The sequence below is a fragment of the Oncorhynchus mykiss genome, chromosome 2, assembly GCF_013265735.2.
Source record: "Oncorhynchus mykiss isolate Arlee chromosome 2, USDA_OmykA_1.1, whole genome shotgun sequence".
NCBI lineage: Eukaryota > Metazoa > Chordata > Actinopteri > Salmoniformes > Salmonidae > Oncorhynchus > Oncorhynchus mykiss.
This window is the reverse complement of record NC_048566.1, coordinates 94,686,825-94,713,741: the sequence shown is the minus strand read 5'-3', so window position 1 is coordinate 94,713,741 and position 26,917 is coordinate 94,686,825. Positions and strand designations below refer to the sequence as shown.

Below are 26,917 nucleotides of genomic sequence, written 5' to 3'. Positions count from 1 at the left end.
ATTATGCTTGTCTCCTCTCTCTCAGATGGCATTTTGTTTGCCATCTCTGTCAGGCCGCACGTTGAGCCTAACCTGAACAGAAATGTCTGTAATACATTTGCTAGATGAAATAAAATCAAATCAAATTTTATTTGTCACATACACATGGTTAGCAGATGTTAATGCGAGTGTAGCGAAATGCTTGTGCTTCTAGTTCCGACAATGCAGTAATAACCAACGAGTAATCTAACTAACAATTCCAAAACTACTACCTTATACACACAAGTGTAAAGGGATAAAGAATATGTACATAAAGATATGTGAATGAGTGATGGTACAGAACGGCATAGGCAAGATGCAGTAGATGGTATCGAGTACAGTATATACATATGAGATGAGTATGTAAACAAAGTGGCATAGTTTAAAGTGGCTAGTGATACATGTATTACATAAAGATGCAGTAGATGATATAGAGTACAGTATATACGTAGACATATGAGATGAATAATGTAGGGTATGTAAACATTATATTAAGTAGCAATGTTTAAAGTGGCTAGTGATATATTTGACATCAATTCCCATTATTAAAGTGGCTGGAGTTGAGTCAGTGTGTTGGCAGCAACCACTCAATGTTAGTGGTGGCTGTTTAACAGTCTGATGGCCTTGAGATAGAAGCTGTTTTTCAGTCTCTCGGTCCCAGCTTTGATGCACCTGTACTGACCTCGCCTTCTGGATGATAGCGGGGTGAACAGGCAGTGGCTCGGGTGGTTGTTGTCCTTGATGATCTTTATGGCCTTCCTGTGACATCGGGTGGAGGTGTCCTGGAGGGCAGGTAGTTTGCCCCTGGTGATGCGTTGTGCGGACCTCGCTACCCTCTGGAGAGACTTACGGTTGTGGGCGGAGCAGTTGCCGTACCAGGCGGTGATACAGCCCGACAGGATGCTCTCGATTGTGCGTCTGTAGAAGTTTGTGAGTGCTTTTGGTGACAAGCCAAATTCCTTCAGCCTCCTGAGGTTGAAGAGGCGCTGCTGCGCCTTCTTCACGATGCTGTCTGTGTGGGTGGACCAATTCAGTTTGTCTGTGATGTGTACGCCGAGGAACTTAAAACTTACTACCCTCTCCACTGCTGTTCCATCGATGTGGATAGGGGGGTGTTCCCTCTGCTGTTTCCTGAAGTCCACGATCATCTCCTTAGTTTTGTTGACGTTGAGTGTGAGGTTATTTTCCTGACACCACACTCCAAGGGCCCTCACCTCCTCCCTGTAGGCCGTCTCGTCGTTGTTGGTAATCATGACAACGCGAGTTAGAGAAGTTGGCTATTAGCACACACACACACACACCAACACAATATGTTACTCAAACAGGTACCAGAACTAAAATATTTACATAGTGTTGTCCCAGACCCTGGAGCCATTGGCCATCACCCAACTGACAACAGGAAGTGACACATGAAGAGGCATACCCTAGTTTCAAATGACTTGTTTATTACTCTAATTTAGTTACTCGTTTCTCATCCGCCATCATATTTATCAAAGTGAAGAGTATGGCAGGCAAGAAGTTAGATAATTTCCTGCTGATAGCCATATGTAGTTTCAAATTACAACTCTATTTCCTTAGTTTGCATAGCAACTCATCATTGCTCATCCACTACATTGTTAAAAAATATTCTGACTATGACATGAAATCCTATTAGTTCCTGTTGATGCGTTTAGCTCCTCCTTTCATTCCAGGTACGTGATGGAACAACCTAGTGCTTTCGCCTAACCACAACATTAAGATGACATTTTGAATGAGATTTGCTCTGTGATATTCTTCTCTGACTCTGAGAGCCCAGGAGAAAATAAATCTAGGCCTCCGACCCCCATAGGTCTCTCTCTCTCTCTCTCTCTCTCTCTCTCTCTAACATTAAGTAGGAAAGGGATTTGAATGCAGTGCATGTGGATGTGTGTGTTCGTGCAGTGTGTGTGCGTGCAATGTGCGTGTGCGCAGTGTGTGTGCACTTCATGCAGGCTGGGCGGGTATCATAGGGATAAGACTGACATGATGAAGGGGATCCTCTCTTCCTCTCTGATCTGAGCATAAATCCCTCCTGTTTCAGCCCTACTCTTACAGTCTTAGTTTCCACATAAATCATTTAACGCTTATGTGGAAATACTAGCGAGTCTTTGTGATGTGTTGATGCTGTCTGTCTGCCTGTCTCTCTACCTGTGACTGTCTGTGCTAGGGGCAATTGCACATTCATATTCTGCACATCTACCATTTCAGTGTTTAATTGCTATATTGTATTTACTTCGCCACCATTGCCTATTTATTGCCTTACCTCCATTATCCTACCTCATCTGCACACACTGTATATAGACTTTTTCTACTGTATTATTGACTGTATGTTTGTTTTACTCCATGTGTAACTCTGTGTCGTTGTATGTGTCAAACTGCTTTGCTTTATCTTGGCCAGGTCGCAGTTGTAAATGAGAACTTGTTCTCAACTGGCCTACCTGGTTAAATAAAGGTGAAATAAAGAAAATATATTTAAAAAACGTTTGAAGCAGAGAGCGAAAGTTCCTGGATTCTTGGCCTGCACTAAGTTAACTTTCATTAGTATTCCCTGATATACCTCTGATCCAAATGTTACATTCTAACAGTGTAGTATCTATAGTCTGATCCAGGTGTTACATTCTAACAGTGTAGTATCTATAGTCTGATCCAAGTGTTACATTCTAACAGTGTAGTATCTATAGTCTGATCCAAGTGTCACGTTCAACAGAAGGCTTGATTCTAATTCAAGGGATTTTGAAAGTAAAGCCGTATCTATTACAGAAACAGTGAAATTATATAATTCAGGAAATAACATCAATTATAAAGGTAACACTTTTTTCAGAAGGTCAATATAATCTGAAAGGAAAGTCAACCACATCCGTTAGTCAACCTCATCCGTTAGTCAACCACCACATCCGTTAGTCAACCTCATCCGTTAGTCAACCACCACATCCGTTAGTCAACCACCTCATCCGTTAGTCAACCTCATCCGTTAGTCAACCACCTCATCCGTTAGTCAACCTCATCCGTTAGTCAACCACCTCATCCGTTAGTCAACCACCACATCCGTTAGTCAACCACCACATCCGTTAGTCAACCTCATCCATTAGTCAACAACCACATCCGTTAGTCAACCACATCCATTAGTCAACCACCACATCCGTTAGTCAACCACATCCGTTAGTCAACCACCACATCCGTTAGTCAACCACCTCATCCGTTAGTCAACCACCTCATCCGTTAGTCAACCTCATCCGTTAGTCAACCACCTCATCCGTTAGTCAACCTCATCCGTTAGTCAACCACCTCATCCGTTAGTCAACCACATCCGTTAGTCAACCACATCCGTTAGTCAACCACCTCATCCGTTAGTCAACCACCTCATCCGTTAGTCAACCACCTCATCCGTTAGTCAACCTCATCTGTTAGTCAACCACCTCATCCGTTAGTCAACCTCATCCGTTAGTCAACCACCTCATCCGTTAGTCAACCACATCCGTTAGTCAACCACATCCGTTAGTCAACCACATCCGTTAGTCAACCAGCTCATCCATTAGTCAACAACCACATCCGTTAGTCAACCACCTCATCCGTTAGTCAACCACCTCATCCGTTAGTCAACCTCATCCGTTAGTCAACCACCTCATCCGTTAGTCTACCACCTCATCCGTTAGTCAACCTCATCCGTTAGTCAACCACCTCATCCGTTAGTCAACCTCATCCGTTAGTCAACCACCTCATCCGTTAGTCAACCACATCCGTTAGTCAACCACATCCGTTAGTCAACCAGCTCATCCATTAGTCAACCACCACATCCGTTAGTCAACCACCACATCCGTTAGTCAACCACCACATCCGTTAGTCAACCACCTCATCCATTAGTCAACCACCACATCCGTTAGTCAACCACCTCATCCGTTAGTCAACCACCACATCGTTAGTCAACCACCACATCCGTTAGTCAACCACATCCGTTAGTCAACCACCACATCGTTAGTCAACCACCACATCCGTTAGTCAACCACCACATCGTTAGTCAACCACCACATCCGTTAGTCAACCACATCCGTTAGTCAACCACCACATCGTTAGTCAACCACCACATCCGTTAGTCAACCACCACATCGTTAGTCAACCACCACATCCGTTAGTCAACCACCACATCGTTAGTCAACCACCACATCCGTTAGTCAACCACCACATCCATTAGTCAACCGCCACATCGTTAGTCAACCACCACATCCGTTAGTCAACCACCACATCCATTAGTCAACCACATCCGTTAGTCAACCACCACATCCATTAGTCAACCACCACATCCGTTAGTCAACCACCACATCGTTAGTCAACCACCACATCCATTAGTCAACCACATCCGTTAGTCAACCGCCACATCCATTAGTCAACCACCACATCCGTTAGTCAACCACCACATCGTTAGTCAACCACCACATCCGTTAGTCAACCACCACATCGTTAGTCAACCACCACATCCGTTAGTCAACCGCCACATCCGTTAGTCAACCACCACATCGTTAGTCAACCACCACATCGTTAGTCAACCACCACATCCGTTAGTCAACCACATCCGTTAGTCATCATCCATTAGTCAACCACATCCGTTAGTCAACCACATCCGTTAGTCAACCACCACATTCGTTAGTCAACCACCACATCCGTTAGTCAACCACCACATCCGTTAGTCAACCACCACATCCGTTAGTCAACCACATCCGTTAGTCAACCGCCACATCCGTTAGTCAACCACATCCGTTAGTCAACCACCACATCCGTTAGTCAACCACCACATCCGTTAGTCAACCACCACATCCGTTAGTCAACCACCACATCCGTTAGTCAACCACCACATCGTTAGTCAACCACCACATCGTTAGTCAACCACCACATCCGTTAGTCAACCACCACATCCGTTAGTCAACCACCACATCGTTAGTCAACCACCACATCCGTTAGTCAACCACCACATCGTTAGTCAACCACCACATCCGTTAGTCAACCACATCCGTTAGTCAACCACCACATCCGTTAGTCAACCACCACATCGTTAGTCAACCACCACATCCGTTAGTCAACCACCACATCGTTAGTCAACCACCACATCGTTAGTCAACCACCACATCGTTAGTCAACCACCACATCCGTTAGTCAACCACCACATCCGTTAGTCAACCACCACATCGTTAGTCAACCACCACATCCGTTAGTCAACCACATCCGTTAGTCATCATCCATTAGTCAACCACCACATCCGTTAGTCAACCACCACATCGTTAGTCAACCACCACATCGTTAGTCAACCACCACATCCGTTAGTCAACCACCACATCCGTTAGTCAACCACCACATCGTTAGTCAACCACCACATCGTTAGTCAACCACCACATCCGTTAGTCAACCACATCCGTTAGTCATCATCCATTAGTCAACCACCACATCCGTTAGTCAACCACCACATCGTTAGTCAACCACCACATCCGTTAGTCAACCACCACATCCGTTAGTCAACCACCACATCGTTAGTCAACCACCTCATCCGTTAGTCAACCACCACATCCGTTAGTCAACCACCACATCGTTAGTCAACCACCACATCCGTTAGTCAATCACCACATCCGTTAGTCAACCACCACATCCGTTAGTCAACCACCACATCCGTTAGTCAACCACCACATCCGTTAGTCAACCACCACATCGTTAGTCAACCACCACATCCGTTAGTCAACCACCACATCGTTAGTCAACCACCACATCCGTTAGTCAACCACATCCGTTAGTCAACCACCACATCCGTTAGTCAACCACCACATCATTAGTCAACCACCACATCCGTTAGTCAACCACCACATCCGTTAGTCAACCACATCCGTTAGTCAACCACCACATCCGTTAGTCAACCACCACATCGTTAGTCAACCACCACATCCGTTAGTCAACCACATCCGTTAGTCATCATCCATTAGTCAACCACCACATCGTTAGTCAACCACCACATCCGTTAGTCAACCACCACATCCGTTAGTCAACCACATCCGTTAGTCAACCACCACATCCGTTAGTCAACCACCACATCGTTAGTCAACCACCACATCCGTTAGTCAACCACCTCATCCGTTAGTCAACCACATCCGTTAGTCAACCTCATCCGTTAGTCAACCACATCCGTTAGTCAACCACCACATCCGTTAGTCAACCACCACATCGTTAGTCAACCACCACATCCGTTAGTCAACCACCACATCCGTTAGTCAACCACATCCGTTAGTCAACCACCTCATCCATTAGTCAACCACCACATCGTTAGTCAACCACCACATCCGTTAGTCAACCACCACATCGTTAGTCAACCACCACATCGTTAGTCAACCACCACATCCGTTAGTCAACCACCACATCGTTAGTCAACCACCACATCCGTTAGTCAACCACCACATCGTTAGTCAACCACCACATCGTTAGTCAACCACCACATCGTTAGTCAACCACCACATCGTTAGTCAACCACCACATCCGTTAGTCAACCACCACATCGTTAGTCAACCACCACATCGTTAGTCAACCACCTCATCCATTAGTCAACCACCACATTCGTTAGTCAACCACCACATCCGTTAGTCAACCACATCCGTTAGTCAACCACATCCGTTAGTCAACCACCTCATCCGTTAGTCAACCACCTCATCCGTTAGTCAACCACATCCGTAGTACGACTGTGTTAAGCTACTGAAAGACATGTTTCAGTCTCTCTCTCCCCTCTCTTTCTCTTTCTCGCAATTCAATTTAAGGGGCTTTATTGGCATGGGGGAAACATATGTTAACATTGCCAAAGCAAGTGAAATAGATAATAAAGAAACGAGGAAATAAGCAATAAAAAATGTACAGTAAACATTTACACTCACAGAAGTTCCAAAAGAATAAAGGCATTACAAATGTCATATTGTGTCTATATAGAGTGTTGTAACGATGTGCAAATAGGGAAAATAAATAAGCATAAAAATGTGTAGTATTTATAATGGTGTTTGTTCTTCACTGGTCGCCCTTTTATTGTGGCAACAGGTCACAAATCTTGCACACTGTGGTATTTCACCCAATAGATATGGGAGTTTATCAAAATGTGATTTCTTTTTTAATTCTTTGTGGGTCTGTGTAATCTGAGGGAAATATGTGTCTCTATTAGGTCATACATTTGGCAGGTTAGGATGTGCAGCTCAGCTTCCACTCATGTTGTGAGCAGTGTACACATAGCCAGTCTTCTCTTGAGAGCCATGTCTGCATTTCTCAATAGCAAGGATATGCTCACTGAGTCTGTACATAGTCAAAGCTTTCCTTAATTTTGGGTCAGTTACAGTTACACTGTGTACTCTCTGTTTAGGGCCAAATAACATTATTGTTTGCTCAGTTTTTTTTGTTAATTCTTTCCAATGTGTCAACTAATTTTCTTTTTGTTTTCTCATGATTTGGTTGGGTCTAATTGTGTTGCTGTCCTGGGGCTCTGTGGGGTCTGTTTGTGTTTCTGAACAGAGCCCCAGGACCAGCTTGCTTAAAGGACTCTTCTCCAGGTTCATCTCTCTGTAGGTTATGGCTTTGTTATGGGTTTGGGAATCGCTTCCTTTTAGATGGTTGTAGAATTTAACGTCTCTTTTCTGGATTTTGATAATTAGTGGGTATCGGCCTAATTCTGCTCTGCATTCATTGTTTGGTGTTTTACATTGTACACAGAGGATATTTTTTGCAGAATTCTGCATGCAGTGTCCCATTTTGTGAATTCTTGGTTGGTGAGCGGACCTCAGACCTCACAACAATAAAGGGCAATGGGTTCTGTAACTGATTCAAGTATTTTTAGCCACATCCTAATTGGTGTGTCAAATTTGATATTCCTTTTGATGGCATAGGCCTTTCATGCCTTGTCTCTCAGATCATTCACAGCTTTGTGGAAGTTACCTGTGACGCTGATGTTTAGGCCGAGGTATGTATAGTTTTTTGTGTCCAGGGCAACGGTGTCTAGATGGAATTTGTATTTATGGTCTTGGCAACTGGACCTTTTTTGGAACACCATTATTTTGGTCTAACTGAGATTTACTGTCAGGGCCCAAGTCTGGCAGAATATGTGCAGAATATCTAGGTGCTGCTGTAGGCCCTCCTTGGTTGGTGACAGAAGTACCAGATCATCAGCAAACAGTAGACATTTGACTTCAGATTCTAGTAGGGGGAGGCCGGATGCTGCAGACTGTTCTAGAGCCCCTTTCCCTTTCTATTAGTGTATGTATGCACTTTCACATGGGTCTGATTGTGAAAACAGATTCTGAAACTTCTGTCAGTCTGTGTCTTGTTATCCATTATTTTGTAGAAATGAAAGCTCCATCCGTAGGTATTGGTTCAGGGTATTGGTCGTTTCTGGCCAGTGACTATGTCTATGAGAACCTCCAGTCCAGGCCCTGTGATGACCAGCTTTAATTGGGTCATCTAAACACCCTCAGATAAACAATTTATGATGCAACAGATGACCCGGCAACAAGACCCGGCAACAGATGACCCGGCAACAAGACCCGGCAACAAGACCCGGCAACAGATGACCCGGCAACAAGACCCGGCAACAAGACCCGGCAACAAGCTGTGAGTGTATGAGACTTGACACCCAACAGTATGTTGAGGGGGTGGGGACATCTTAACTACCCAACACCATAAGATGTGTTTGGCTAAGATGATCAACAGGACTAGACAGTCATGGTATTCACGAGAGGTGACAAGCATTCCTATAACCTTGTTTCTCCTGACGTCACCATCTCCCTGTAGGTCTCACACATCTCCAATACATCTCCTAAGGTCTCACACATCTCCAATACATCTCCTAATGTCTCACACATCTACAATACATCTAATAAGGTCTCACACATCTCCAATACATCTCCTAAGGTCTCACACATCTCCAATATATCTCCCTGTAGGTCTCACACATCTCCAATACATCTCCTAAGGTCTCACATGTCACATGGGAAAGGAAACGGTTTGCTTGTAAGAAAGGATATGCTCGACATTGATATGACTCTTACATTAGCAGGGAAGAGCTTGTAAAAAGTCCAGTTCAATTTCAAATGCCAAACTTGTTTACACCACTTACTCTCTGTCTCTCTCGCCCTCTGTTTACACTTTCTGTAACAGTGACTTGACTTAAACCCTGCACACACTGTATAATGCTTCCTGGCTTTTTATAAGCACATCTGAGCATACCACACTTTCTATAAAGAAAGGCATTTGAGGGAACTGTTTACACATTCAATGATCTATGTATTGTTCATTGAATGCATGGTGTTGTATAACCTGATGAAACTGGCAGAGAGCCGCCATTAAAACACGTTTTTAGTTATCTGTACAAAGCACAGAGCTTATCTTGCAAGAGAACACTTTTCACTTCTCTTTTTCCAAGGTCCTGTTTCACTTCCTCTTAGTCTTCTTCACATCAGAAGACTGTCTCTTTCCCATCGAGGGCCAGCTGTGGCACACACACACTTTCACTCTTTATCTCATAACACTCTCTATACGCCATTACATTTTTAGCACTCACCTACACTATCCACCCACCCACCCAGCCACCACCCATACAACACAACACAGCCCAAGCATGACAGTATAGTGCATCAGTTCTGCTTTCTGCCTGGCCAAATATTTCAATTTACTGTGAAGATTTCAACAAGATTTGGAGCCCAAATCATCTGACTCAAGCAGTCTAAAATAGACCAAAATGAAACCCCCAGCATGAGATGTACCGGGTTGTTACAGACATGCAGGCATACAGACTGACAGAGAGACAGACGGACAGGCAGAGAGGCAGGCATACAGACTGACAGAGAGACAGACAGGCAGGCATGCATACAGACTGACAGAGAGAGAGACAGGCAGACAGGCAGAGAGACAGACAGGCAGAGAGAGACACAGCCAGACAGGCAGAGACAGTCAGGCAGAGAGATAGACAGGCAGAGAGAGAGACAGACATGCAGAGAGAGACACAGCCAGACAGGCAGAGACAGTCAGGCAGAGAGACAGACAGGCAGAGAGAGACACAGCCAGACAGGCAGAGACAGTCAGGCAGAGAGATAGACAGGCAGAGAGAGAGACAGACATGCAGAGAGAGACACAGCCATACAGGCAGAGATAGACAGAAGAAAGGAATAGTGTAGGTATCTCCTTAAAGGTGCAATCAATTAATAATATATTATAGACCCATTGGAGTACAGATGACAGATTCTGGTTTTAAATGTCATCACGATGCAAGTTACAAACCAATTGCCTCCTAACTCATGGAGAGACGCGAGGTAAAAAAAAATACTGCCTGTTACTATGGTGATGATTTCACTGCTTGCATGGTGTTGCTATTCTTATCATTGTCACAGGAACGGTTATATACTGTATATAAAAGGATGAGAGATCTGGAGAGCAAATGTAACATTAACACGTATCCTATTAACGACGGCAAAACAAAAACCCAGTCCCTATTCACTGGGTGGCCGTATATAGTTATTTGACCTCTGGGGGACCATAGGATTTGGCAAGATGGAGAAAAAAAAAACTTTTCAAAAATATTTTTGTGCTTTCTTCAAAATCAAACATTGCCAACAGCACATGGCATTTTTACCTAGACAGATGGGTAGCAACAAAATCGTTCCCTGCATGATATAGGCCTCATTATGGTCCAATCAGAAAATCTATTTACTCATCTAGTAACCGGAAGGTTGCAAGTTCAAACCCCCGAGCTGACAAGGTACAAATCTGTCGTTCTGCCCCTGAACAAGGCAGTTAACCCACTGTTCCTAGGCCGTCATTGAAAATAAGAATTTGTTCTTAACTGACTTGCCTAGTTAAATAAAGGTAAAATAAATTAAAAAAATATTGCAATCCCATGGCACCTGTGGTTTGTTGCACCATGTGGGCTTGAAGACAGACACTACAAAAACTACTGGACTTTAATTAACAGTTCAAATTGCAGAAAGTGAAAGTCCGTTGTATAGGGAAAGGGAGATACCTAGTCAGTTGTATAGGGAAGGGGGATACCTAGTCAGTTGTATAGGGAAGGGGGATACCTAGTCAGTTGTATAGGGAAAGGGAGATACCTAGTCAGTTGTATAGGGAAAGGGGGATACCTAGTCAGTTGTACAACTGAATGCACTCAACTGAAATGTCTATTCCACATTTAACCCAACCCGTCTGAATCAGAGAGGTGCGGGAGGCTGCCTTAAATCGACATCCACGGCGCCCGGGGAACAGTGGGTAGAACGACAGAATTTTAGCTTGTCAGCTCGGGGCCAAACTATTCCTCAGAGACGTTCTACAGCATTCTGTACACAAAATGAATTCCACTTCTTCACACCCTAGAATCCAACATTGGATAAGAGCTCCACACTCAATGTCGTGGCATGTGAAGAAGCCTGCCAGTACCTGCATTAAGAATGACACCATGTGGTCATATGGAGAAATGCTAAATTTGAAGAATTGCTGTGTAATGGAACATCTAAATGTGCTGTATAGTGCCGGACAGACCTTTTAAATTGGCTAAATACTGTGTATTACCACACCAGGAAGACATTACTTCTTAAAACATTCTACCTACCCTTGGATTTTTAAGTCTTATAAAGACATTATGAAGGATCATATATGTCTTCAACAAATAATAAAGTATTTTACCCATCAGCTCTAAGTAAAGTGTTACTGAAAAGTTTACACTAGGCTTTAGACTCTACGTAAACGCTCTGCGCTAGATTCTACTACTTGAACATTCTAGTAGACTCCACTTGAACACTCTACATGAGGTGTTTCTTGTATATTATCCACTAGACTTCTGGGTGCCAGTCTGTTTAATCTCTTGCCAACTCCTTATGGAAGGGGACTGTGGACAAGGGAGAGGAAACTACTTATTTTGGGCTGTATGACTCCATACTCCTCAGGCAAATTTAAATCCAAATGACAGCAACAACAACAACAAAAAATGACACACTGCTTCCTTATCCAAACATTTCAGATTCATTTAACAAATTCAACTTCGGTTTTGTTAAAATATTTCCACTGTATTTTCATGAATTAAATGCATCAAAACAAACTAAGAAAAACGTATCTTGGGGTAAAAAGGTGAGGATTGCACACAGAACAATCAATGTAAAAAAATAAAAAAAATGCACAATGTTAGATAGAAGTGGGATCTCAACCTGAATCATGGAAACAAGGACAGATGCCTACAGAGAACTTGGGTACAGATGAAGATGACCAACTACTCTTTCCATTTTTTTAGGATGGCAATGAGATTTATGTGTAGTTAACAGACTGTTAGGCTTTAATATATGGAATATCAGCAAAATTAGAAACCTTTACAATGAGCTACTGTAGAACTGATTTGGAGACAATTTATATGAAAAATAAAAAATACAAACTAATTGAAAATAAATATATACAGAAATTACAGAAAATTATTCAAGTTAAAAACCAATCATCTGGAAATGGATTTAACAAATTAGAATAAAAGACCTAAGAACAAAATGCATGTGGCTTTATATACTATCCCCTACGTATTTATTTGGACAGGGAAGCTAAAACGTTTAAATTTGGCCCTATACTCCAGCATTTTGGATTTGAGATCAAATGTTTTATATGAGGCAACAGTAGAGAATGTCCCTTTTTATTTTAGGGTATTTTCATAAATCTGTTTTCCTGTTTAGAAATATAAGCACTTTATGCATTTAGCCCCGCCCCCCATTTGAAGTTGTCATGACAAATACAGTATTTGGACAACTTACATTTAGTCAAAAGTTTAGTATTTAGTCCCATTATTCCTAGCACACAATGACTACATCAAGTTTGTGACTCTACAAGCGAGTCAGATGCATTTGCAGTTGGTTTAGTTTGTGTTTCAGATTATGTGTCCAATAGAAATTAAACTAATGGTAAACAATGTTGTGTAATTTTGGAGTCTCTTGTATTGTAAATAAGAATAGAATGTTTTCTTAACACAACTACATGAATGTGGATGCTACCATGGTTACAGATAGTCCTGAATGAATCCTGAATCACGATGAGTGAGAAAGTTACAGGCATTAATATCATAACATGTAAAAATGCTAACCTGTTTTTGTTAATGGTTAGCGTGTTTTGGGGGCATGATCTTTGTGAATATAACTTTCTCACTCATTATTATTATTCACGACTCAAGTCATGATTATCCGTAATCATGGTAGCATCCACATGAATGTCAAATATTCTATTCTTATTTAAAATAAAAGTCACTCCAAATTGACACAATACATTATTTACCATAGCTTTCCATTGGACACAACATAATCAGAAACACAGCCAAAACAAACTGTAAATGCATCTGACTCGCTTGTAGAGTCACAAGCTTTATGTAGTCATTGTGTGCTAGAAATACGGAAACAAATAGTCAACTTTTGACTAAATGTCATACACTATAAGTGAATTTGTCGAAATTCTAATGGGAAGACTAGGTACATTAAGTGCATTCATTTCTAAACGGTATAACAGATATGTATGAAAATACCCTCAAATAAAATAGGACATTCTGTCATCACCACGTATAAAATATTTGATCTCAAATCCAAAATGCTGGAGCATAGAGCCACATTAAAAAAGTTTTAGCTTCACTTTCTCAATAAATACGTAGGGGAGAATACATGACATATTTCAGGATACTGCAGCAGAAAACCGAGAGGGGGGATTTTAAACAGAATCTGAATCGGTCATTCAGTTTGATATTATTGACCTCCCTTTATGTGACAATACTAGCCTGGTTCCCAGATGTGTTTGTGTTGTCTTGCTGTCTCCAACTCAAGACAATAGCCATCAGAATTGGCAAGAGAGCACACACACAGATCTGGGACCAGGCTATGACATTACTAAGGTAAACAACAACAAGATGAATGTAGACTTCTCTCTATACCCTGTTCTCTTTGACAACACTGAACTCAACAATTATCTGTTTGAAGCCATGATGATTGAAAAGCATGATCGCCGTGACGACATTAGAGCACCTGAACATTCCTTCCTGAACGCTGGGCTCTCACATCAACAGGAGGCTGCGTCCTGATTTTCTACCCAAGTGTGCAAGTGCACACTCTAAGAGATTGTTCAATCCATGAAAGGAACTGTGCAAGTGCACACTTGGGTAGATATCCATGATGTGGAGTGCTAGTGCCCACAGACAGAAGGGTAGAAAACCAGGACGCAGACTTAAAAGCACCCCCCTCCCCAAAACACTTTACAGAAGGGAGGGGAAGGAAGCGTCGTAACCATGGAACCCACAGAACGGCGGTTGGACATGTGCTGGTTAAAGAGTCTGTATTTCTTTGTTTCCTACAGTCATACACGGGCGCTATCATATCATTGGCTCATCATGTCATTAACTAAAGTCATCAGGAGGTGTGAATGTCTCATCTGTCACGTTTTCCCACTTTTCTTTCTTTGTTTGTTTACAGCAGTGGCCCGGAATGTTCCAAGAGGATGGCTTGAAGAAGCAGTCAAGTCCAGCGAATGACCAGTCCTAAGTCCTATGTTTTTGCATAGTCTCTCTCAATGCACTTTGTGTTTCCTCTTCTTGTGTTTTTTGTCCTTTTTCTTGCCGGCACACTTCACACAAAACCACTGTTGGTCCTCGGGAGGGGCCGAGACCATCCCGACGCAAGGCCTGGGGGGGAGAAAGATGGAATCAGTGAGTGAGTGATTAAAAAGGAGGGAAGACGGAATGATCAAAAAGAGATGCATCGTAAGAGTAGATCAGCTTTCCACAGCGTAGCATACGTTGTATTCTTTAGGTTACAACCAGTCAATGTTCCAACTAGTCGACAGCATCAACTAGTCAATGTTCCTCACTATGGTTTTACAGTAATAACTAGTCCATGTTCCTCACTATGGTTCTACAGCAACAACTAGTCAATGTTCCTCACTATGGTTCTACAGCAACAACTAGTCCATGTTCCTCACTATGGTTCTACAGCAATAACTAGTCAATGTTCCTCACTATGGTTCTACAGTAATAACTAGTCAATGTTCCTCACTATGGTTTTACAGTAATAACTAGTCAATGTTCCTCACTATGGTTCTACAGCAACAACTAGTCAATGTTCCTCACTATGGTTCTACAGCAACAACTAGTCCATGTTCCTCACTATGGTTCTACAGCAATAACTAGTCAATGTTCCTCACTATGGTTCTACAGTAATAACTAGTCAATGTTCCTCACTATGGTTTTACAGTAATAACTAGTCCATGTTCCTCACTATGGTTCTACAGCAACAACTAGTCAATGTTCCTCACTATGGTTCTACAGCAACAACTAGTCCATGTTCCTCACTATGGTTCTACAGCAATAACTAGTCAATGTTCCTCACTATGGTTCTACAGTAATAACTAGTCAATGTTCCTCACTATGGTTTTACAGTAATAACTAGTCAATGTTCCTCACTATGGTTCTACAGCAACAACTAGTCAATGTTCCTCACTATGGTTCTACAGCAACAACTAGTCCATGTTCCTCACTATGGTTCTACAGCAATAACTAGTCAATGTTCCTCACTATGGTTCTACAGTAATAACTAGTCAATGTTCCTCACTATGGTTTTACAGCAATAACTAGTCAATGTTCCTCACTATGGTTTTACAGCAACAACCAGTCAATGTTCCTCACTATGGTTTTACAGTAATAACTAGTCAATGTTCCTCACTATGGTTTTACAGTAATAACCAGTCAATGTTCCTCACTATGGTTTTACAGTAATAACCAGTCAATGTTCCTCACTATGGTTTTACAGTAATAACTAGTCAATGTTCCTAACTATGGTTTTACAGCAACAACCAGTCAATGTTCCTCACTATGATTTTACAGTAAATTAGTGAATTAATCAATGGATGGATGAACAAACAAATTAACAAATTAATAAAATAAATGAATTAATGGCTGGATAAATGAATCCAAACCTCTCTCTTACCAGTGGTACCAGTCATCACAGTCATCACAGCCAATCATGGGACTGCCGTCGTCAGGCTTGTTACAGCCAGGACAGATCCAGACCTTATTTCCCCACTCATCACGGACCTACAGGGGAAACAACATTAGCAACAAGACACTCAGGAGTACAATAAGAATAGGCATTTATTATGTTTATTATGTATGCCTATGTACACTGAGTGTACAAAACATTAGGAACATCTGCTCTTTCCTAGGTGAATCCAGGTGAAAGTAATGATCCCTTATTGATGTCACTTGTTAAATCCACTTCAATCCGTGTAGATGAAGGGGAGGAGACAAGTTAAGAATTATTTTTAAGCCTTGAGACAATTGAGACATGGATTGTCTGTGTGTACCATTCAGAGGGTGAATGGGCGAGACAAACGATTTAAGTGCCTTTGAACGGAGTATGGTAGTAGGTGCCAGGCAATTTGTGTCAAGAACTGCAACACTGCTCAACTATTTCCAGTGTGTATCAAGAATGGTCCATCACCCAAAGGACATCCAGCCAACTTGACACAACTGTGGGAGGCCAACTTGAGCCAGCATTGACGTGGAATGCTTTTGACACCTTGTAGAGAGAGCCCTGACGAATGGAGGCTGTTCTGAGGGCTAAAGGGGGTTCAACTCGATATTAGTGAGGTGTTCCTAATGTTTGGTATACACAGTGTATATCCATTACCTGCTAACTATCCTGAGCAATGGAGAACATGCTCAAGACTATGTGTATACTGCAGTTGTGCTTCTTCATTAAAAACAGATTTCAGATTTCAAAACACATAGGAGTAGAAAGGCATATGTTTCCAGCCACATGTCCCTCACTAACTTTAAGCATCAGCTGTCAGAGCAGCTTTACCGATCATTGCACCTGTACACAGCCCATCTGTAAATAGCCCACCCAACTACCTCATCCTAATATTGTTTTTTTTTTCTTATTATTTTTTTTCTCCTTTGCACCCTGGTATCTCTACTTGCACATTCATCTTCTACACATCTATCACTCCAGTGTTTAATTGCTAAGTTAAAATTATTTTGCCACTATGGCCTATTTATTGCCTTTTCCTCCCTAATCTTATTACATTTGCACACACTGTATAGATATTTTTCTACTGCGTTATTGACTGTACGTTTGTTTATTCCATGTGTAACTCTGTGTTGTTGCTGCTTTCCTTTATCTTGGCCAGGTCGCAGTTGTAAATGAGAACTTGTTCTCAACTGGCCTACCTGGTTAAATAAAGGTTAAATACATTTTAAAAAATGGTTTAAAAAATGAGCTGTATATGAGTGATTAAGGGGGTCCCACAGGAAGACAGAATAGTCCGGAGAGATACATGAGTAATATAGTGGCATGGTACTCACCACATATGTCTTGACAGTTTCAGTGACCACGCTGCGTACACATGTTTTGCCGGAGGATGCGGGGGAGAGCATGGCAGGGGGAGGGCTGTCAGGGGGAAGATGGGATGCAGGGGGTGCCAACGAGGGTATTGGAGGGAGGATTGGAGGTGGTGGCGGCAGCTGAAGGCGATTGCCGGGTCCAGATTTGGCGGCGGGGGTCTTAGGAGCTGGCATCTTAGGCGGTGGCGGCGGCTCGGAATTCAAGACCACCTTGCTGATAACTCTGGAGATAGGCAGAAAGAGAGAGAGAAAAAGACGGAAGGCGAGAGAGAGAGAAGAAGAGAAAGAGACATCAGAACAGAGCCAATGAGAAACTTACTTCATGGGGGTCAAAATGATAGGCCCTGAACCACATAGGACCAGCAACAGCACTTGTTTTGCACATCTATGTATAATTACTCCTGTGTCAGTGTGTGCTATACATGTTTGAGGCAGCTGAATGCCTCAGACAAATTAAGTTAAAGGTGCAATATGTAGAAATTGCTAAGCATTTCCCGGTTACTAAAAATCTAAAAGTTCGCTTAATTTCAATTTGTGACAAAAACAAGCAATGTATAGTGTAGATGATCATTGTACCATCTAAACCGCTGTGAAATCTATTTTCAATAACCCAAAATATTGTATTTTCAAATGTTTGAAGCTGGTGTGCAAAATCAAAAGTAAAAAGACACAAAAATGTAACTTAAGAACGTGAAGCATAGAAATAGTGCCACGTAAAACAGATTTACCTACATACACCAGTCAATAGTTTGGACACACCTACTCATTCCAGGGATTTTCTTTAATTTTATTTATTTATTTTTTACATTGTAGAATAATAGTGAAGACATCAAAGCTATGAAATAACACATATGGAATCACGTAGTAACCAAAAGTGTTAAATCAAAATCAATTTGAGATTCTTCAGAAGTTTTCAACCTTTGCCTTGATGACAACTTTGCACACTCTTGGCATTCTCTCAAACAACTTCATTAGGTAGTCACCTGGAATACATTTCAATTACCACGTGTTCCTTCTTAAAAAGTTCATTTGTGGAATTTCTTTCCTTCTAAATTAGTTTGAGCTTATCAGTTGTGTTGTGACAAGGTAGGGGTGGTATACAGAAGAGACCAAGTCCATATTATGGCAATTAACAGAGAAAAGACAGACCCTCATTACTTTAAGACATGAAGGTCAGTTAATATGGAAAATGTCAAGAACTTTGAAAGTTTCTTCAAGTGCAGTCGCAAAAACCATCAAGCGCTATGATGAAACTGGCCCTCATGAGGACCGCCACAGGAATGGCAGACCCAGAGGTACCTCTGCCGCAGAACTCACGCTGGGAGGCTAAGTCGTTCATTAGAGTTACCAGCCTCAGATTTCACCCCAAATAAATGCTTCACAGAGTTCAAGTAAGAGACACGTCTCAATATCAACTGTTCAGAGGAGACTGCGTGAATCAGGCCTTCATGGTCAATTTGCTGCAAAGAAACCACTACTAAAGGACACCATTAAGAAGAGACTTGCTTGGGCCAAGAAACACGAGCAATGGACATTAGACCGGTGGATATCTGTCCTTTGGTCTGGAGTCCAAATTAGAGATTTTTGGTTCCAACCGCCGTGTCTTTGTGAGACGCCAAGTAGGTGAACGCATGATCTCGCATGTGTGGTTGCCACCGTGAAGCATGGAGGAGGAGGCTTTGCTGGTAACACTGTCTGTGATTTATTTAGAATTCAAGGCACACATAACCAGCATGGCTACCACATAATTCTGCAGCGATGACCTGGCCTCAACAATCACCTGACTTTAACCCAATTGAGATGGTTTAGGATAAGTTGGACCGCAGAGTGAAGGAAAAGCAGCCAACAAGTCCATGCGCCGAATACAACAGGTGGAGACCTTACCGTGAAATACTTACTTACAAGCCCTTCACCAACAATGCAGTTCAAGAAACAGAGTTAAGAAAATATTTACTAAATTAACTAAAAGTATTTCTGTAACAAAACATTTTGTTTTTTAAAGTAAAAAAGTAACAAGAAAATAACATAACAATAATGAGGCTATATACAGGGGGTACCGGTACCGAGTCAATGTGCGGGTGTACAGGTTAGTCGAGGTAATTTCTAAAGTGACTATGCATAGATAATAAACAGCGAGTAGCCGCAGTGTAAAAACAAAGGGGGAGAAAAAGATAAACTATTTACATGGATTTACAATGTAAATAGTCTGGGTGGCCATTTAATTAATTGTTCAGCAGTCTTATGGCTTGGAGGTAGACGCTGTTAAGGACCCTTTTGGTTCCTAGACTTGGCGATCCGGTACCGCTTGCCGTGCAGTAGCAGAGAGAACAGTCTATGACTTGGATGACTGGAGTCTTAGACAATTTCAAGAGTCTTCCTCTGACGCCGCCTGGTATAGAAGTCCTGGATGTCAGGAAGCTTACTGGGCCGTACGCACTACCCTCTGTTGCGCCTTACGGTCAGATGCTGAGCAGTTGCCATACCAGGTGTTGATGCACTCGATGGTGCAGCTGTAGAACCTTTTGAGGATCTGGGGACCCATGCCAAATCTTTTCAGTCTCCTGAGGGGGAAAAGGTTTTGTCGTGCTGTCTTCACAACTGTCTTGGTGTGTTTGGACCATGATAGTTTGTTGGTGATGTGGACACCAAGGAACTTGAAACTCTCGACCCGCTCCACTTCAGCCCAGTCGATATTAATGGGGGCCTGTTCGGCCCTCCTTTTCCTGTAGTCCACGAACAGCTCCTTTGTCTTGCTCACATTGAGGGAGAGGTTGTTGTCTTGGCACCACACTGCCAGGTCTCTGACCACCTCCCTATAGGCCGTCTCATCGTTGTCGGTCACTGTTGTTTTGTCAGAAAACTTAATGATGTTGTTGGAGTTGTGTTTGGCCACAGTCGTGGGTGAACAGGGAGTACACGAGGGGACTATGGGGGGGTCGACCGACTATGATTTTTCAACGCCGATACCGATTATTGGAGAACCAAAAAAGAACCAAATGTACTTTCAATAATGACAATTACAACAATACTGAATGAACACTTATTTTAACTTAATATAATACATCAATAAAATAAATGTAGCCTCAAATAAATAATGAAACATGTTCAATTTGGTTTAAATAATGCAAAAACAAAGTGTTGGAGAAGAAAGTAAGAGTGCAATATGTGCTATGTAAGAAAGCTAACGTTTAAGTTCCTTGCTCAGAACATGAGAACATATGAAAGTTGGTGGTTCCTTTTAACATGAGTCTTCAATATTCCCAGGTAAGAAGTTTTAGGTTGTAGTTATTATAGGAATTATAGGACTATTTCCCTCTATACCATTTGTATTTCATTAACCTTTGACTATTGGATGTTCTTATAGGCACTTTAGTATTGCCAGTGTAACAGTATAGCTTCCGTCCTCTCCTCGCTCCTCCCTGGACTCGAACCAGGAACACAACGACAACAGCCACCCTCGAAGCAGCGTTACCCACGCAGAGCAAGGGAAACAACCACCCCAAGGCTCAGAGCGAGTGACGTTTGAAACGCTATTAGCGCGCGCTAACTAGCCAGTCATTTCACTTCGGTTACACCAGCCTCATCTCGGGAGTTGATAGGCTTGGAGTCTTAAACAGCGCAATGCTTGACGCACAACGAAGAGCTGCTGGCAAAACGCACGAAAGTGCTGTTTGAATGAATGTTTACGCACCTGCTTCTGCCTACCACCACTCAGTCAGATACTTAGATACTTGTATACTCAGTCAGATTATACACAACGCAGGACCCGCTAGATAATATCTAGTAATATCAACCATGTGTAGTTAACTAGTGATTATGATTGATTGTTTTTTATAAAATAAGTTTAATGCTAGCTAGCAACTTACCTTAGCTTGCTGCATTCGCGTAACAGGCAGTCTCCTTGTGGAGTGCAAAGAGTGCAACGGTCGTTGTTGCGTTGGACTAGTTAACTGTAAGGTTGCAAGATTGGATACCCCGAGATGACAAGGGGAAAATCTGTCGTTCTGCCCCTGAACGAGGCAGGTAACCCACCATTCCTAGGCCGTCATTGAAAATAAGAATGTGTTCTTAATTGACTTGCCTAGTTAAATAAAGATGTAAAAAAAAACATTTTTTTTTAAAGAATCGGCAAAATCGGTGTCCAAAAATACTGATTTCCGATTGTTATGAAAACTTTAAATTGGCCCTAATTAATCGGCCATTCAGATTAATCGGTCGACCTCTACTATGCATGCACCCCTGAGGGGCCCCAGTGTTGAGGATCAGCGTGACAGATGTGTAGTTGCCTACCCTTACCAGCTAGGGTCCTTAGCTTAGTGATGAGCTTTGTGGGCACTATGGTGTCGAATGCTAATTAATCTGTAGTCAGTGAACCTCGTAGGTGTTCCTTTTGTCCAGGTGGGAAAGGTATGTGAATTGGAGTGGTCTTAGGGTTTCCGGCATGATGGTGTTGATGTGAGCCATGACCAGCCTTTCAAAGCACTTCATGGCTACCGACGTAAATGGGGCGGCAGGTAGCCTAGTGGTTAGAGCGATGGACAAGTAACCGAAAGGTTGCAAAATCAAATCCCCGAGCTGACAAGGTAAAACAAATCCATTGTTCAGGCAGTTAACCCACTGTTCCTAGGCCATCATTGAAAATAAGAATTTGTTCTTAACTGACTTGCCTAGTTAAATGAAGGTAAAATAAAAAAAATGCTATGGGGCAGTAGTCGAAAAGAGTCTGCTACGAAAAGAGTCTGCTACGAAAAGAGTCTGCTACGGGGCAGTAATCATTTAGCAGGTTACCTTCGCCTTCTTGGGCACAGTGACTATGGTGGACTGTTTTGAAACATGTAGGTATTACAGACTCGGTCAGGGAGAGGTTGAAAATGTCAGTGTAGACACTTGCCAGTTGGTCCGCGCATGCTTTGAGTACTGTCCGTCCTGGTAATCCGCCTGGCCCCGTGGTTTTGTGAATGTTGACCTGTTTAAAGGTCTTGGCTACGGAGAGAGTGATCACACAGTCGTTCGGAACAGCTGGTGCTCTCATCCGTACTTCAGTGTTGCTTGTCTCGAAGCGAGCATTAAAGGGATTTAGCTCATCCGGTAGGCTCGCGTCACTGGGCAGCTCACGGCTGAGTTTCTCTTTGTAGTGCTCAGCATATGTGGGAACTCCTTCAAGACTGTTGGAAAAGCATTCCAGGTGAAGCTGGTTGAGAGAATGCCAAGAATGTGCAAAGCTGTTATCAAGGCAAAGGGTGGCTACTTTGAAGAATCTAAAATATATTTTGATTTGTTTAACACTTTTTTGGTTACATGATGATTCCATTTGTGTTATTTCATAGTTTTGATGTCTTCACTATTATTCTACAATGTAGAAAAAAGTGAAAATAAAGAAAAACCCTTGAATGACTAGGTGTGTCCAAACTTTTGACTGGTACTGTCCAATGCCGCTCTGACATATATGTATATATATTCTTAATCCATGTATTACTTATATTTAGGTGTATTTTGGGTATATGTTGTGAAACTGTTAGATATTACTTGTTAGATATTACTGCACTGTCGGAGCTAGAAGCACAAGCATTTCGCTACACTCGCAATAACATCTGCTAAACACGTGTATGACCAATAAATTTGAATTGATTTCTGTCTAAAAAATATATATATTAAAAACCTGTTTTCACTTTGTAACTATGGGGTATTGTGTGTAGACTGATGAGGATTTGTTTTTAGTTAATAGAATAAGGCTGTAACGTAACAAAAAGTGAAAAAAGTCAAGGGGTCTGAATACTTTCTGAATGGACTATTAAAGTTGTATTGATTTGAATTGAGAAACTTACATTTTGTCCTGTCCAGCCCCCACCCTCAGGGTCAGCCTGGGGATGACAGGAGACGGGACAGTCACTGGAGTCTCCACCCTCACCTGGAACAGTGGGGAAAAGAAGAAGGAGCAATGTTGTTATTGTGTGTGTGTGTGCATAAGATGCTTCACTAATGTTTTATAAAACGCTACACTACAAACCAATCCTGGGAAAAGACAAGTTACCTTTTCTAGTCTGATCTTCTCTTTTTCCTTCTCTCGCTTCTCCTTCTCTTTCTTCTTCTCCTCTTTATCTCTCTCCTTCTCCCTCTCCTTTTCCTTCTCCTTGTCTTTATCTTTCTTCTTCTTCTTCTCCTTCTTGTCTTTCTTCTTGTCCTTCTCCTTGCTCTTCACATCCTTGTCCTGGAGGATGGGGGGAAGAGGGGGCAACATCGAGGGGATGCGGAGACACGTCGACGGGCTGAACAGGACAGGCATGTCACTCAAACTGAACGGGGTGAGGGAGGATATCTTCTGCCTGTCCTTGCCCTTCTCCCGCTTGTCTTTGTCCTTCTTGCTCTTCTCCTTGTCCTTCTTCTTGTCTTTGTGTTTGTCCTTCTCCTTCTTGCCGCTGCCATCCCCTCCACCGCGGGACTTGATCTTGATCATGGAGCCCTCCGGACTGCCAAACCCTGACATCTGACCCTGGAAGTGTTCCCTGAGGTCGTCCTTGTTTCCAAGGTCCTTCCATGGTATCTTGGCCTCTTTGGAGAAAGAATCTTTGCTCTTGTCCCTGTTCTTATCCTTGTTCTTCTCTTTCATCTTCCCCCTGTCCTTATCCCTCTCTTTATCTTTCGGTTTCTCTCCTTTCTCCTTCTTCTTCATCTTTGTCTTGAGCTCCTTCTTCAGTTTCTTCTTGATGTCAGCCGAGGAGACGAGTTTGTTCTTCTCCTGGAACATCTTGAGGAGGGGCTCCGGCGTCGGGGGTGAGGCGGACGCTGAGGAGAGGTACGATTCGTCCTGGGGTTGTCCTGCTGAGGGATCCCCCTGGTTTACCTTGCGTATGACCTCGTTGATGGAGTCGTCCATGGTCCAGCTCCCGGGGCCGCCACCTGCGTTGAGGTGTAGTGGCGTGGACAGGTCTTTAGCCATGGTGTTGGCTCCTAGTGAGAGCTTAGGCATTCCTCCTGGCTCCATGATAGTGAGCCTGCGGGGAGAGGAGAAGCCATCATTCTCCGACTCGCAGCCCGACGAGAAGGCGAAGGGGTCGGGCTCCCGCTCGGCGCATGCCCTGGCGATCACAGTGTCGATGGAGTCGTCGATATCGGCGTTGTTGGTGCCAGGTTCGACGAGTTTACTAGAGACGAAACCTGCAAGCTCGTGGTCCTCTAGGCTCTGCACGTGGATATTCTCCTTCCCCATCCTCTCACTGAGGGCTGACAGGGGCAGCCTCTGTAGGCCAAGGACCTGAGCCTCAGACTTGCCCTGGGGGTGAGACCCAGACTTGGCTCCAGAGCCTATCTTGGGGCTCTTGGGACTTTTAGGGCTCTTGGTCCGGCAAGGTGACTTTTTCCTTTCCTTGGAAGATTTGGGCGAGCGGATGGGGCTGCCTGACATAGCCCCACCAGCGTTGACCCCCTTGGGGGACTTAGTCCGTGGCCTGCTGGGGGATGAGCCCTTGGGCCCTTTGCGGCTTTGACTGCCATGTGACTTATGATCTGAGTGTCTCCCGGGGGTCACCGGCTGGGGTCTGAACGACGTTGGAGGCCCAGGTGTCTCAGGGGACATAGACATTGAACCCAGGCTGTCGTGAGAGTGGGAGGCCATCATGCCTGGAGGAACACGCTGGGGGTTGAGGGAGGTGAGGGGCTCCCTGGGCTCCATGCTCCAGTCGGGGCTGAAGCCAGAGTGCATGCGAGGCCTCTTGGAGGTGGGCATCATACCCATGGCGGCGTCGGGGCTGTCCAGGTGTCTCTTCACAGGGTGGTTCTCATCGTTCACCGCCTCGTCATCATCCATATCCTCGTCGGTATCGTCCAGCGGGACCTGCATGGCCTCAGCAGAGGTGCCCATGTCAGCCAGGGCTTCCTCCTCTTCTGCAGTTGAGAAAGAGAGAGAGATATATAATACTGAGTTAAATCAATCACTAAATCTTCTAGGGTCTGATTGGCATTGAATTAAAGGTCAAGGATAAAAACATTATCTGTTTGACAAAACCCCATAAACACACAAAAACAGAAGCATCCTCTCCCCATCATCCGTATCTCACAACATTCTCCACGCACAACTGTTCTCCATAGAGGTACGTTGTGTAACACAAACACACACAATGCTACAGCCTTACCTTCCTGTAGTGAGACCAAGGGTGGCATATAATCTGGAATGTAGTCCTTCCTCTCCTCTGCGTCCCACCGGACCCCCACTCCAGGCTGAGGGAACTGCAGCACGTTGTTCTTGCTGAGGGGGAAGAGGGGCGTCTGCTGGGCGAACCCTACGGGCTCCAGGTTGTGGACATAGTCCTCCAGCTCAGATAGACTCACCCCCAGCAGCCTAAATGCCTGGCCTACGTCATCCAGCACTGGGTCTGTTCTCCCATCTAGGAACAGACAGGAGAATGCATGAGACATCAAAACGAAAGGCCTTCTTTTACATGCATCTTCCTAAGGATCAAACCCAAGGGGTGAGACTGAATGGACAACAAGGATCATGCCATACCAGGACTTGTCTGCATACAGTATTTCCTTTGTCAAACAGATCCTCCTCTTTCTTAAATCCTGGTTTGATTGAGCCAAAATGAAGATATCCTAAACCATTAGCTGTTATGTCGTCAGCATATAGTTACTTTTCTGTAATTTCATCCTGTACAATTATTGACAAACCTACTACATTTATAGGACAGTATTTTCTTAAAAGCCATTCTAAAATGAGATACCACACTGTTTTCCTTCTCTGCCATGTTGAACACTCCCCTGTGTTGACATCTGAGCTAACCATGTCGGACACAGCATGACAGGTTTTTAGAGAAACACAAATACACATGGCCAAAACATACACAATTAAGCTAACAGCTACATACATGCAATACTTAGAAAATGTATACTCGCAAACATAACCAAGTCTGGTCATTGATTACATAATGTGGCTTACTAACATAGTTGGTTAGCAGCTTGGTTATGTTTACTGAAAATGTATATTATTAGAACTAACGTTAGGCCTCGGTTGGAGGGGGCGCTTAGTCACATAAACAACGTGACTCAATACCTAGCCAGATCACTTTCACTTCAAGTAGACATTTCAGAAATACAGTACTTACAGAGCTCCGAATATCGATGACAACCCCTGGCCAACTGCTGGATATATCTGTGCAGAACATCGGAAAGCAGGTCGCAGGCGGTGAGCTGCACCGCATCCCAGCCCAACGCTTGGCAGATCTGCGCCACCGACACACGCAGCAGCGAGCGGGCATAGCTCTCGCACATCACGCTGACTTTAGTAACGGTCGTGGCTTCGTCAATCCCTACTATAGAACATCTTCCTGGTCTTCATGATGCATGAAATACATGCAGGTCGCGAACAAAACGCTCGATGAGGGTTAATTTTGACATCTATTCGAGTAAATATGTTGGCGGTCTTGTCAGAGCCGCCATCTTGTTTCCACCGACAAAACCATCGATTTGACATGCGCAAAAACATGGGACAAC

The 26,917-nt window shown here is 43.3% G+C and overlaps 1 protein-coding gene and 1 long non-coding RNA gene across 2 annotated transcripts; both read right to left on the bottom strand.

Moving 5' to 3' along the window:
* Positions 1 to 3,309: 3,309 nt before the first annotated feature.
* LOC118943818 lies at positions 3,310 to 5,558 on the bottom strand. Its single transcript, XR_005039097.1, has 3 exons — positions 5,487 to 5,558; positions 3,356 to 3,375; positions 3,310 to 3,321 (listed from the first exon to the last, which is right to left on the bottom strand). It is a non-coding gene; the product is annotated as an uncharacterized LOC118943818 (long non-coding RNA).
* Positions 5,559 to 12,026: 6,468 nt separating this feature from the next.
* Positions 12,027 to 26,897, bottom strand: LOC110500275 (transcription initiation factor TFIID subunit 3). Its single transcript, XM_021577568.2, has 7 exons — positions 26,530 to 26,897; positions 25,561 to 25,812; positions 23,463 to 25,312; positions 23,257 to 23,339; positions 17,393 to 17,654; positions 16,014 to 16,120; positions 12,027 to 14,713 (listed from the first exon to the last, which is right to left on the bottom strand). Exons 1-7 carry the CDS (start codon positions 26,693 to 26,695, stop codon positions 14,599 to 14,601), a joined length of 2,835 nt encoding a protein of 944 aa, XP_021433243.1. The 5' UTR covers positions 26,696 to 26,897; the 3' UTR covers positions 12,027 to 14,598.
* Positions 26,898 to 26,917: the final 20 nt, after the last annotated feature.

Coding starts and splice junctions, on each gene's coding strand:
- LOC110500275 (XM_021577568.2), bottom strand. CDS start 26,695: ATGTGCGAGAGCTATGCCCGCTCGCTGCTGCGTGTGTCGGTGGCGCAG. Junction 17,655..23,256: donor GGGGCTGGACAGGACAAAAT/GTAAGTTTCTCA, acceptor GCCTATCTCCAG/AGTTATCAGCAAGGTGGTCT. Junction 16,121..17,392: donor AAACTGTCAAGACATATGTG/GTGAGTACCATG, acceptor TTTCCCCTGTAG/GTCCGTGATGAGTGGGGAAA.